Source organism: Schistocerca nitens, chromosome 5 (assembly GCF_023898315.1).
Source record: "Schistocerca nitens isolate TAMUIC-IGC-003100 chromosome 5, iqSchNite1.1, whole genome shotgun sequence".
Taxonomy (NCBI): Eukaryota; Metazoa; Arthropoda; class Insecta; order Orthoptera; family Acrididae; genus Schistocerca; species Schistocerca nitens.
In genome coordinates this window covers 488,069,308-488,083,930 of record NC_064618.1, presented here as the reverse complement: position 1 = coordinate 488,083,930, position 14,623 = coordinate 488,069,308, and the positions used below count along the sequence as shown (strand labels likewise).

The following is a 14,623-nucleotide window of genomic DNA, read 5'->3' as shown; positions in this document are numbered from 1 at the left end:
TATTCCTCAGAGGTGCAAAAGCATGGCACTCTGCGACAACACCCTCAGGCTGGGTTACGCTTCAAACAGCAAGGCATCGACACATGCGAAAAATAATAAAATACCAACAGCTGTTATTTTGGTTTTACTTGTTAGGCAGCCAGTTTCGGCATTACATTATGCCATCTTCGGGCCTGCATACAGGTATATCGAGTAACCATCGTGTTAGAAACAAATGCAGCACTGTCAAACGGTATGGTGAAGATTTTTTTCCCGCAGGCATGTGCGCTCCTTGGACAGTTGCTGGCATCTCGTTATATGCAGGCCTGTTGGTATTTTCTTATTGGACATGCGAGAAAGGGTCAGAGCTGAGAAGTTCATGAGAGGTGTAAGGGGGCCTAATGATGTCACATTGGCACCAAATGTCAAAATTCTGCTCAACGCCACACTGTATGTGTCACACGATGTAAAGGTCGTCGCACCACGTCTTACTCACATTTCACGCCTTGACAACCCCCAGAAGCTGCATGCCTACTAGCAGGCGGCCAGGACTCTCTGACGGCTTTTCTCTGTGCAGCTACATCTTAAAAGTGTTCAACGAACGTGGGTGGGTGGCACCGACATTGCCGAACTGTGGTTGTCTTGGAGAGACGCTTTGCCATTTTGTTCACGCTTGTGTCGATGTCACATTCCTCAGTGGTCATGCTCCAGGAGCGCACAAAGCATGAGGGGTGCAAAAGCGTACGCATTCTTTGCTGTTTTGGATCGAGAAGCGTCAGCAGGGTCAGAGATAGTCAAAAGCTTCGTCATGTTGCGGGTCGCGATGCGAACTGTCTTTTTCGACCGTGAAATGTGTAGAATCAGTGCCTCAGTGGAAGAAGTGGTTTCACTGACGCCCTTTATGGTATACCCTGATACCTTTTCGTGTCGATTCCGAGCGGTCGTGTGTCTGAAATGTTTTCATCGGCCCCATGATTTAAATGCCGGGAGCGGTAGTCCTAACCTTCATGTCGGAGGAGTCGAAAGATGGAGTAAACGTGGGCAAGAGGGGATGTTACGACCTTCCCATCGTGTGACACATCGATGGTGGCGTTGGGCAAAATTGTGCCAACGTTTCGTGCCAATGTGACATCATTGACCTACCTTAAACGCAACATGAACTTCTGAGCTGTGGCCTTTTCGTCCCATATGTCGACACCTTGTCGTTTGAAGAGTCGCAGAGACCGAGGGTAATGTCGCACTGTGCGTCGCTTTTGCACCATCACAGAGAAAGTCTCTGTATGTCCATCTTTTTAGAGGTGGTTGCAGGACTTGGCTTTTCGATACAGGATATCAAATTAAACAGATGATGGTTCAAGCGATCGCTATGGCAAAAATCTACTAATAGCCGTGAGCCGTGCGTGGCTCGTGTTCGTGCCATATCTCATTTGACATCCAGTTTTTACTGTACTACTGCCCCGTTATGTTAGTTTCAATTACTGGTGTCACCGAGTTGCCGCCTTGCCTGCCCGTGAGTGGCAGCAGCGGCGCTTATCGATATAAGCCCTGGCGTATTATCTTTGCTGTCTGCTATTACTTTCCGGTTGTCGTGTGTTCGGAGTTAGTTTGGATCTGCCAGTGAGTTGGGAGGCGCTAGCAGTGCAGTTCGGCCCTGGCAGTGTTTGACTTAGGATGCGGCAGAAGTTCAGTCGGGGCGCGGCTGCAGTGAGGTCCGGACAGCCATGACTCGCCTGACGGTTGCCGATACTAATTCACTTGAATGCGGACCACCTTGGTTGGTCGGCGGTCGGTCGTCTTGTCGGACGACGTGTATGTTGGCCGGCGATCGCCCTGGCCGTTGACGAAAATTCAGGCAGTGTCCTTTCCTCACCGTGTTGTCGCTGTCCAGCACGGTGTGTAGTTTGACAGCTTAATGTATGCTTGGTTGTCGGCGTCCATGCGTTTTACGTTTTGCATTGAACTCCCAGTTGTGTGCTGGTCGAGTGGAGTGCAAGTTACCTTGTCGGTGGATCCGTTGACTGTCTGTTGGTTGGGTTGTCGTCGGATCGCGAATGGTTGGGCCGACTGCCTGTCTCACCTAAGTGATCGTTAGTATTTCAAGTGCTGGCCGATCCCCGAAACTTCTGAGCACCGTGTTGTGTGTATTTGTATGGCTCATTGCCAATGGTTTTCAATTAAAGTTGAATTGTTTTTAGTGGTCTTTTAAGTCATGGGCCTTCAGTCGCTTTAAAATTAAAATTCTTTGCTTGTCACGTGTTAGATTGTTTGGGCCTTCAGCCTGATTAAAATATTGTTTATAGATAAAGCCTTGGGAATTCTGCCTACTAAAAATTGTTTTAGTTGTATTTTAAGTCATGGGCCTTCAGCTGTTTTAAAATTAAAGTTCCTTGCTTATCAAGTATTAGATTGTTTAGGGTCTTCAGCCCAATTTAAGATAAGGCATTGTTGTTTAAATTTATTTTACCTGGAGTTTTAAGTCATGGGGCCTTCAGCCGCTTTTAAATTAAGGATCTTTGTCTTTCGAGCATCAGACTGTTTTGGGCCTTGAAGATAAAGCTTTCTGCCTTGTGTTTTTTTTATTTAATTTTACCTTGAGTCTTAAATCATTGGCCTTCAGCCGTCTTTAAATTAAGGTTGTTGCTTTTCAAGTGTTAGATTTTGGGTTTTCAGCCAAATTGTAGAACTTACTTAAAGTGAGGCCTTCTGCCCTCTAAATATTCTCTTTGGCGTCTGAATTTTGAGTTAATGGCTTTTAGCCGTCTTTTTTTTTTATTAAAGTGGTTGTGCCCTTAAGGCATAAGATAGTGTTTGCGTATTCAACCGATAACTAAGTTCAGGAAATATGAAAGCAGGCTCAGACATGGTAATTTGATGTCTCTATAGGCCCCCTGGCTCAGCAGCTGTTGTGGCTGAGCACCTGAAGGATAATTTGGAAAATATTTCGAGTAGATTTCCCCACCATGTTATAGTTCTGGGTGGAGATTTTAATTTGCCGGATATAGACTGGGAGGCTCAAACGTTCATAACGGGTGGCAGGGACAAAGAATCCAGTGAAATTTTTTTAAGTGCTTTATCTGAAAACTACCTTGAGCAGTTAAACAGAGAACCGACTCGTGGCGATAACATATTTGACCTTCTGGTGACAAACAGACCCGAAATATTTGAAACAGTTAACGCAGAACAGGGAATCAGCGATCATAAAGCGGTTACGGCATCGATGATTTCAGCCGTAAATAGAAATATTCAAAAAGGTAGGAAAATTTTTCTGTTTAGCAAAAGTGACAAAAAGCAGATTACAGAGTACCTGACGGCTCAACACAAAAGTTTTGTCTCAAGTATAGATAGTGTTGAGGATCAGTGGACAAAGTTCAAAACCATCGTACAATATGCGTTAGATGAGTATGTGCCAAGCAAGATCGTAAGAGATGGAAAAGAGCCACCGTGGTACAACAACCGAGTTAGAAAACTGCTGCGGAAGCAAAGGGAACTTCACAGCAAACATAAACATAGCCAAAGCCTTGCAGACAAACAAAAATTACGCGAAGCGAAATGTAGTGTGAGGAGGGCTATGCGAGAGGTGTTCAATGACTTCGAAAGTAAAGTTCTGTGTACTGAATTGGCAGAAAATCCTAAGAAATTTTGGTCTTATGTCAAAGCGGTAGGTGGATCAAAACAAAATGTCCAGACACTCTGTGACCAAAATGGTACTGAAACAGAGGATGACAGACTAAAGGCCGAAATACTAAATGTCTTTTTCCAAAGCTGTTTCACAGAGGAAGAGTGCACTGTAGTTCCTTCTCTAGATTGTCACACAGATGACAAAATGGTAGATATCGAAATAGACGACAGAGGAATAGAGAAACAATTAAAATCGCTCAAAAGAGGAAAGGCCGCTGGACCTGATGGGATACCAGTTCGATTTTACACAGAGTACGCGAAGGAACTTGCCCCCCTTCTTGCAGCGGTATACCGTAGGTCTCTAGAAGAGCGTAGCGTTCCAAAGGATTGGAAAAGGGCACAGGTCATCCCCGTTATCAAGAAGGGAGGTCGAACAGATGTGCAGAACTATAGACCTATATCTCTAACGTCGATCAGTTGTAGAATTTTGAAACACGTATTATGTTCGAGTATAATGACTTTTCTGAAGACTAGAAATCTACTCTGTAGGAATCAGCATGGGTTTCGAAAAAGACGGTCGTGCGAAACCCAGCTCGCGCTATTCGTCCACGAGACTCAGAGGGCCATTGACACGGGTTCACAGGTAGATGCTGTGTTTCTTGACTTCCGCAAGGCGTTCGATACGGTTCCCCACAGTCGTTTAATGAACAAAGTAAGAGCATATGGACTATCAGACCAATTGTGTGATTGGATTGAAGAGGTCCTAGATAACAGAACGCAGCATGTCATTCTCAATGGAGAGAAGTCTTCCGAAGTAAGAGTGATTTCAGGTGTGCTGCAGGGGAGTGTCGTAGGACCGTTGCTATTCACAATATACATAAATGACCTTGTGGAGGACGTCGGAAGTTCACTGAGGCTTTTTGCAGATGATGCTGTGGTGCATCGAGAGGTTGTAACAATGGAAAATTGTACTGAAATGCAGGAGGATCTGCAGCGAATAGACGCATGGTGCATGGAATTGCAATTGAATCTCAATGTAGACAAGTGTAATGTGCTGCGAATACATAGAAAGATAGTTCCCTTATCATTTAACTACAAAATAGCAGGTCAGCAACTGGAAGCAGTTATTCCATAAATTATCTGGGAGTACGCATTAGGAGTGATTTAAAATGGAATGATCATATAAAGTTGATCGTCGGTAAAGCAGATGCCAGACTGAGATTCATTGGAAGAATCCTAAGGAAATGCAATCCGAAAACAAAGGAAGTAGGTTACAGTACGCTTGTTCGCCCACTGCTTGAATACTGCTCAACAGTGTGGGATCCGTACCAGATAGGATTGATAGAAGAGATAGAGAAGATCCAACGGAGAGCAGCGCGCTTCGTTACAGGATCATTTAGTAATCGCGAAAGCGTTATGGAGATGATAGATAAACTCCAGTGGAAGTCTCTGCGGGAGAGACGCTCAGTAGCTCGGTACGGGCTTTTGTTAAAGTTTCGAGAACATACCTTCACCGAAGAGTCAAGCAGTATATTGCTCCCTCCTACGTATATCTCGCGAAGAGACTGTGAGGATAAAATCAGAGAGATTAGAGCCCACACAGAAGCATACCGACAATCCTTCTTTCCACGAACGATACGAGACTGGAATAGAAGGGAGAACCGATAGAGGTACTCAGGGTACCCTCCGCCACACACCGTCAGGTGGCTTGCGGAGTATGGATGTAGATGTAGATGTAGATGTAGAATTTGTACTGTAATGTTTGGTCAAATAAATAAAGTTATGTGTGTTCGAGTGTAAGTAACAGCCGCTCATTTTGCCCCCTTTCCACAATTCCAACTACCTGTCCTGTCCTGCGGGTTTAGCAGGGCGTCTCAAACAGTATTGCTGACCCCTGGTTTGATCACAACCGTGGTAGAATCTTCCTACACAGGGACCTGAAGATGGCGTAGTAAAACGCTGAAACTTGTTGGCAAGTAAAATAATGTTGGAAACTAGACGACTGAAATGTGTTTAATTTGACATCCTATTACAGAGGAAGGTTGTAGGCACACTTGAGCCAGATCTGAAACTTATGCGTCGAAGGGGGAGATAATTTGGGGATTTCGAAACTGCTCAGGTCATCGGTCACTATGCTTACACAATACTTAATCTATCTTAAACTAACTTACGCTAAGGACAACAGACACACTAGTGCCCGAGGGAGGACTCGAACCTCCGACAGGGGGTAGCCGCACGAAACGTGGCTAAGCGCCTTAGACCGCTTGGCTACCCCACGCGGCTCGAAAAAGTGATCTTTTCATTGCATTGCGCATTGTAGGTGCCAGTATTACATTTCCAACCGTCGTAGAGCTATCGTTCGCATTGCCCGTGTCATGCGCAGTGAAGGGGAAGGGACACGAAAACAGATGAAGGGAACAGGAAAGTATAACTTGCTCACAGACTATTTGAAAGCCACTGGCATCCATATATAAATTATGAGTTTCCGAAGTTCTCATTTTCACGTGGCATCATCCAGTTCACAATCGGGTGCGTAATTTTGTGTTTCATTTTGCATATAGGTTTCTATCAGTACATTAAATTTTCATTATTGCTCTCTTGTGCATTTTATGTCACTGTTCTACTGGCACTAATGTACATGCTTTAGTTGTACTGTGTTTGTCATTTTGGGTTTTTCTTTTCTTTCGGTACGTATGCGATACTTCTTACATTGATACACACAGAAACGCCAAAGAAACTGGTATAGGAATGCATATTCAAATACACACCTATATAAATAGGCAGAATACGGCGCTGCGTTCGGCACCACCTACATAAGACATGGCACAGTTTTTAGATAGTTACTGCTGCTACAATGACAGGTTATTAAGATTTAAGTGAGTTTGAACGTGGTGTTATAGTCGGCGCAAGAGCGATGGAACACAACATCTCCGAGAAAGCGATGAAGTGGGGATTTTCCCGTACGACCATTTTACGAGTGTATCGTATCAGGAATCCGGTAAAACATCAAATCATCGACATCGCTGCGGCCGGAAAAAGATCCTGCAAGAACGGGACCAACGACGACTGAAGAGAATCGTCCATCGTGACAGAAGTACAAAACCTTCCGGAAATTGTTGCAGATTTCAGTGCTGGGCCATCAACAAGCGTCAGCGTGAGAACCATTCAACAGAACATCATCGATATGCTCTTCCGGAGCTGAAGACCTTCTGGCGTGCCCTTTATGAACGCGCTACAGAAAGCTTTACTCCTCGCGTGGGCCCGTCAACACCGACATTGGACTGTTGATGACTGGAAACACGTTGCCTGGTCGGACGAGTTTCGTTTCAAATTGTATCGAGCAGATGGACGTGTTACGGATATGAAGACAGTCTCATGAATCCATGGAGCCTGAATGTCAGCAAGGGATGGTGGAGGCTCTGTAATGGTGCGGGTCTAGTGCAGTTGGCGATGTGGTACCTACGACTCCGACAGGTGGCACGTACGCAAGGATCTTGTCGGATCACCTGTATTCATTCATGTCTGAAGACCTTGGGTAATCCCAGTAGGACAATGCGACACACTACACGTACAGAATTGCTACAGAGTGTCTCCAGGAACATTCTTCAGCTCGTAAACACTACCGCTGCCCAAACATGAACATTATTGAGCATATCTGAGATGCCGTGCAACGTGCAGTTCAGAAAAGATATCCATCCCCTTGTACTCTTACGGATTTATGGACTGTCCTGCAGGATTCTTGGTGTCAGTTTCCTCCAGCACTACTTCAGACATTAGTCGAGTCCATGTCAATTCGTGTTTCGGCACTTCTGCGTGCGTGCGAGAACCTTACACGATATATTAGTCCGACGTACCAGTTCCTTTGGCTCTTAAGTTTATGATGCACTGTGTATGCCCTTTCATGTTTTGTATTTTACTATAAGAGCATATGCATATTTGGCATAATGTTGCTGTACTCGTATAGTGCTGTCTGTAATTCTGTTCCAGTGTCATTGCCATCACTGCCGCCGGCTGTCTGGTGTGTGTCTAACTGAGCTTTTATTTTACTTTTAGAGTGTGTATGTAATCTAACTTCGAAATTTTGTGCTATTCTCCTTTCTTACAATTGCGTTTCTTTGGCACTTTTATAACCGTTGTTGGCTGTATGCTCCTCGTAACCCAAAGCCAAAATACCCTGCTGGCCATTAAAATTGATACACCACGTAGATGACGTGCTACAGACGCGAAATTTAACCGACAGGAAGATGATGGTGTGATATGCAAATGATTAGCTTTTCAGAGCATTCACACAAGATTGGCGCCGGTGGCGACACCTACAACGTTCTGACATGGGGAAAGTTTCCAACCGATTTCTCATACACAAACAGGTCGGATTGTAGCCTATCGCGATTGTGGTTTATCGTATCGCGAATTGCTGCTCGCATTGGTCGAGATCCAATGACTGTTAGCAGAATATGGAATCGGTGGGTTCAGGAGGGTAATACGTAACGCCGTGCTGGATCCCAACGGCCTCGTATCACTAGCAGTCGAGATGACAGGCATCTTATCCGCATGGCTGTAACGGCTCGTGCAGCCACGTCTCGATCCCTGAGACAACAGATAGGGACGTTTGCAAGACAACAACCATCTGCACGAACAGTTCGACGACGTTTGCAGCAGCATTGACTATCAGCTCGGAGACCGTGGCTGTGGTTACCCTTGACGCTGCATCACAGACAGGAGCACCTGCGATGATGTACTCAACGACGAACCTGGGTACACGAATGGCAAAACGTTATTTTTTTCGGATGAACCCAGGTTCTGTTTACAGCATCATGATGGTCGCATCCGTGTGTGGCGACATCGCGGAGAACGCACATTGGAAGCGTGTATTCGTCATCGCCTTACTGGCGTATCAACCGGCGTGATGGTATGGGGTGCCATTGGTTACACGTCTCGGTCACCCCTTGTTCGCATTGACAGCACTTTGAACAGTGGACGTTACATTTCAGATGTGTTACGACCCGTGGCTCTACCCTTCATTCGATCCCTGCGAAACCCTACATTTCAGCTAGGATAATGCACGACCGCATGTTGCAGGTCCTGTACGGGCCTTTCTGAATACAGAAAATGTTCGACTGCTGCCCTGGCCAGCACATTCTCCAGATGTCTCACCAATTGAAAACGTCTGGTCAATGGTGGCCGAGCAACTGGCTCGTCACAATACGCCAGTCACTATTCTTGAACTGTGGTATCGTGTTGAAGCTGCATGGGCAGCTGTACCTGTACACGCCATTCAAGCTCTGTTTGACTCAATGCCCAGGCGTATCAAGGCCGTTATTACGGCCAGAGGTGGTTGTTGTGGGTACTGATTTCTCAGGATCTATGCAGCCAAATTGCGTGAAAATGTAATCACATGTCAGTTATAGTATAATGTATTTGTCTAATGAATACCCGTTTATGATCTGCATTTATTCTTTGTGTAGCAGTTTTAGTGGCCAGTAGTGTAAATAAATAAAAAAAGGGTGTTGTGAGAACAGGTACTGTGACGTGACGTGGTGTGTCGTGGTGTGGTGGCGGGTACTGACCGGCGGCGTGAGCGGCTCGCCGTCCTCGCGGCATTCCTCGACGACGAGCGAGGGGAAGAGGCCGACGTGGCCCGTGCCGGCGATCTCGCCGGCCCACCAGCCGTCGTCGACGCTGTGCGGCTCCTTGCTGAGCACGCGGATCACCTGGCCCTCGCTGAACGTCAGCTCGTCCTCGCACGTCGCCTCGTAGTCGTACAGCGCCACACAGTAGCCGGACGCGCTCACCGTCAGCGGCGACACCGCCTCCACTGTGCAGACACACGCACACACCAGCAGGCTCATTACAGGGCGTTTATAAATTAATTATACAAAAGTAACCATTAATTGTGAAAGGAAATGTTTGATACAGCACACAGTGTGGTATATTTACACATTTTATTCCCGTCTAACACTGTTACTTCCCGACATTCCCGCTAGGTGGCACATGCGAATGTCTTATTCCAACCGGCAACATGGAGTCGTGTACGGTGCACAGCGATGCCAGTGTTGTTTACGGTTTCATGAATCCGAATCCGCTACTACAGTTTACAGACAATTAACTACAAGAGTCGTTCCGAAAGTTCAAATGGCTCTGAGCACTATGGGACTTAACTTCTAAGGTCATCATTCCCCTAGAACTTAGAACTAATTAAATCTAACTAACCTAAGGACATCACACATATCCATGCCCGAGGCTGGATTCGAACCTGCGACCGTAGCGATCGCGCGGTTCCAGACTGTAGCGCCTAGAACCTCTCGGCCACCCCGGCCGGCGTTCCGAAAGTAATGCCTCCTTGTTTTTGTGGTGACCTTCGATGTCTACGCCAGACGTCGGTGCAATACTAATGCTTGAAAATGGTTCAAATGGCTCTGAGCACTATGGGACTCAACATCTTAGGTCATAAGTCCCCTAGAACTTAGAACTACTTAAACCTAACTAACCTAAGGACATCACACACACCCATGCCCGAGGCAGGATTCGAACCTGCGACCGTAGCAGTCCCGCGGTTCCGGACTGCAGCGCCAGAACCACTAGACCACCGCGGCCGGCTACTAATGCTTGAACCTTCCTCTTTCATTTGCAGGAGATCTCGCTGTTCTGCGGTAGATGGCGTCGCCAGAGGAGTGTTCTAAAATGGGCCCGCATATGAAACCGCGATGTGTGATTGAATTCCTCACTGCTGAAGAAACTGCGCCGACTGAAATGCATCGACGCTTGCTAAAGTTGTATGGAGGAGGAGGAGGAGGAGGATATTGGTGTTTAACGTCCCGTCGACAACGAGGTCATTAGAGACGGAGCACAAGCTCGGATTAGGGAAGGATGGGGAAGGAAGGCGGCCGTGCCCTTTCAAAGGAACCATCCCGGCATTTGCCTGGAGTGATCTAGGGAAATCACGGAAAACCTAAATCAGGATGGCCGGACGCGGGATTGAACGTCGTCCTCCCGAATGCGAGTCCAGTGTGCTAACCACTGCGCCACCTCGCTCGGTAAAGTTGTATGGAGGCGGCACAACAGACGCGAGCAATGTGAGGCGATGGTTACGGAACTTTCAAGCTGGTGAAAAGTGTGTGCATGACAAGCCCATACAACCCTGCACAGCTGTTATCCCTCGGCATGAAGAGCGTCTTGATCAGTTCATCGGTGCTGATATGCGGACAACGACCAGAGAATTGTTTGCAAATCTGAATCTCGGCTGCAATGCCTTGGAAACAATGTTGGAACATCTCGGTTATCGCAAAGACTGTGCCAGATGGCTCCCGTTGATGCTTACAGACGACCTAAAAACTCACCGAATGGAAATTTATCTGCACCTGCTGGACCAATATGAAGCTGGAGGTGACAATTTTCTGAGTAGCATCGTCACTGGAGATGAGACTTGGTGTCACCACTACTACACTCCACGGAATGGCGACATGTGAATTCTCTGTCAAACAATAAATTCAAGGTACAGCCATCTGCTGGGAAAGTGATGTGCACAATCTTCTGGTATAGCGAGGGTGCGGTTCCTTTGAATGTCCTGGAGCCTGGGGGAAATGTCAGTTCAACACGCTACAAGACGACACTCAAATCCAGAATTTCCATGGTAAGGCCAGAGAAGATGACCAACTTTCACCTGCAACATGATAACGCCAGGCCCCACACCAATTTTGCTATCACGCAACGCCCTGCAAAATTCGGCTGGACTGTCTCACCACATCCATCGTACAGTTCCGATTTAGCGCCTTCAGACTTCGTCTCTTTGGGCCTCTGAAAGATGGACTACGTGGACAATATTTTCAGGACCCGGATACTGTTATCAAAGCTATAAGAAAGTGGTTAGCCTTAGCTGTTTCCGATTTTTAGAAGCGTGGCATGGAGGGCTCTGTTTCATCGATGGCAGAAGTGCATGACGAATGGTGGTGACTATGTGGAAAAATGACAGTCCTTAGCTGAAATATTGCTCTATTTAGCTGTGCTGTTGTGATTTATGTACCTCCTGAGTTTCCATGAATAAAAGTATGAGGTATTACTTTCGGAACGACCGACAAGCCACCAACTCAAAGAGAAACTGTTGTTGATTTGTACAATTGTTTCAGTGAAACCGGCTGTATATCCCATAGGATGCCGGGTCAGGGTCGACCAGCAGTCTCTGACGTAGCAATGGAACAAGTTCTGCAGTGTTGCCTTCAGTACTGTAACACTACAGTGCGTTTAAAATAAGTTGCGGCTTCTGACAATTCAGTACGGAGCGAGTGGAGGGAAGAGTAGTTGCCAGGGTGTACTGGGGGCGTCAGCAGATGACCACAGTGTATTCCTAGGCCTACTCGGCGCGGTAGCTGGCAGGCTTGCTTGACTGTGTGAATAGTAACCCGCGTAAGCCGGGCGATCTGCGAACTTTCTCAAACGATTTTATAGAAACTATTCGGTAATAAACTCATTTTCGCACAGCTTATAGTTTAATTCGTCAGCTTCATGATGAACTGCCTATCATTTCGTTAATGATCATAGTTATTTCGATAGTAGGTAGAATACTGCACGAAAAATACTTATAGCTATGAATTCGTGTTTTGATGCTTGTTAGGTTACATGTTGTTGTATTAAATGTAGATAATATATTGAATTATTCTTTAAACTTGGAAAGATCTCGCTGTCTGTTTACAAATTCGAAAAAATGGGGTGTATGTAAAGCGCTCCGTCAGGAATTCGTGCATCAGTGAACAAACTAGAATGAAATATTCATAAATTCCGCGTATCTCAAAATGGTACATATCTAAACAAGTTTCTGGCAAATGATGGGGAGCAAAGACGGGTGTTTTTTTTCCTTATGTTTAATATGCGAAGCTTTCATATCTACCGCGATATTCAAACGATTACAGATCCTTTCAATGTAATAATTATTGAGGGCCATCGATAGCTGGAGAAACGAGAGCAATATAAGTGAAGAAGTTGAAAGTTTATTTTTGTACTGACAACGGGCTGTTCCATACTGTCGACATGACTTGCACTAAGTTGTTGGTTTAATAATGCACTATTTCAGGATTCTGTCACAATTACAGCTGCATTTGAATGTTAGTGAGATGAATATTTCTATACTCTCCTGCGTTTTGACAAAGAAGCATATTTCAACCTGGCAGCAAGAGAAGTTACGTATTCCTCTAAACTCGTCACAGTCCATCATGGTTCAGTGTCTCTTCAACTACCTTCATCGTATAGCTGACAACTCAAGACTGTCCCTGTCGTGCATCATTTCCAGGGGCTTCTCTTGTCAGCCTTTCAACCTCAGTGAGCGTAAACCTGTTATTTTTTGCCACATTACATTTAAATGAGCATGATACAGAGGAAGCCCGAGTAAACTATTCCCTTTACTGGTGGTGGTTAGTGTTTAACGTCCCGTCGACAACGAGGTCATTAGAGACGGAGCGCAAGCTCGGGTTAGGGAAGGATTGGGAAGGAAATCGGCCGTGCCCTTTCAAAGGAACCATCCCGGCATTTGCCTGAAACGATTTAGGGAAATCACGGAAAACCTAAATCAGGATGGCCGGAGACGGGATTGAACCGTCGTCCTCCCGAATGCGAGTCCAGTGTGCTAATATTCCCTTTACTGTCAGCCAGATCGTCGACCTGGTAGTGTGAAGTTCTTGGCTTGTAAAGCACTAAAAGTTCCATTAACTTCACCTTATACAAATAGTTGAAATGGCTCTAAGCACTATGGGACTTAACATCTGAGGTCATCAGTCCCCTAGACTTAGAACTACTTAAACCTAACTAACCTAAGGACATCAAACACATCCATGCCCGAGGGAGGATTCGAACCTGTGACCGTAGCAGCAGCGCGGTTCCAGACTCAAGCAGTTTATTTCTCAGGTGGTGTCTTGCGATATGTAGTACTGATTTGTCTTCGAACACCGTAGCGGATTTGGATCCATGAAACCATAAACAACAATGCGCCGCTCCGCACCGTTCTACGTCTCCATTATGACTGTTGGAATAGCTCATTCGTGCATGACACCTAGCGAGAACGTCAGGAACTGACAGTGTTAGGCGGGAATATACTGCAGTCAGCGCTGTATCAAACATTTAAGGTATTTACTCCGATAAGAGGACACTTTTGTAAAACTCATTAAATTTTATCATAATCCTGCATGACTGATGTTATGGTATAGGAATAAAGCTTTTTCCTATTGTTGTGGCTTCCAGTGCGAACACTGATTTGATGCAGCTCTCCATGCTACTCTTTCCTGTGCAAGTCTTTTCATGCAAATACATTTAGAAACAACTCTCTGACATTTCAACCTACTTCACTATAAACGAAATTATCTTCTTCTGATTGTTAAAACCATTTAAAATGTTCAACATAGAGGGTCAATTTCTTTTATACAGACGAATTTTACTGTCTCAGGTATTACATTACTGGCCACTTTCAGTCTGTGGCCATTTTCAAATGCCTGCACTATCAAGTATCAACACTGTAAACATGTAAAATATTTTTTATCATCATTATATGTAGTATATTACATTTTCAGTTACATTAACTGCATAGGGTGTATCATAATTAATGGCGTGAACGCAGACGCGTTACTAGAAGCTAAAAGTCTCACTAAACATGGGCTCTAAACCGCATACCATAAGACATATGAGCTCCTTTTCGTCTTCAGTACTGTGAAACACATCTCGTCTACTGCAAGCTCTTTGCTTTCCATGTTTTGGAAGGAATTGGCATGGACTAAAACATGGGGAAAATGTCTAGTAAACATGGGCTCTAAAGTGCATACCCTAAGGCCTATAAGCGCCTTTTCATCGTCAATAATGTGAAACAAGTCTCTTCTACTACAAGCTCTTTGCTTTCCACATTGTGGGAGGAGGTGGCATGGACTAAAACAAGGGAAAATGTCTAGTCATTAAGGGCTCTAAAGCGCACACCTTCACTTGTTCAGTAGAACAGACGGGTTTCACAGTAGCTAAGAGGCAGTGCCGCCCATAGAGAGGGAGGATGTAGGCG

General features: G+C 45.6%; 1 protein-coding gene across 1 annotated transcript in view; it reads right to left on the bottom strand.

Annotated features, from left to right (window-relative positions):
- The window catches only part of LOC126260547 (protein nervous wreck), a 778,787-nt gene that overhangs the window by 41,415 nt on the left and 722,749 nt on the right, over nucleotides 1-14,623 (bottom strand). The window contains exon 17 of the mRNA XM_049957881.1: nucleotides 9,165-9,412. Within this exon, the coding sequence (XP_049813838.1) occupies nucleotides 9,165-9,412 (248 nt within the window). The remainder of the gene's footprint in view (nucleotides 1-9,164; nucleotides 9,413-14,623) is intronic.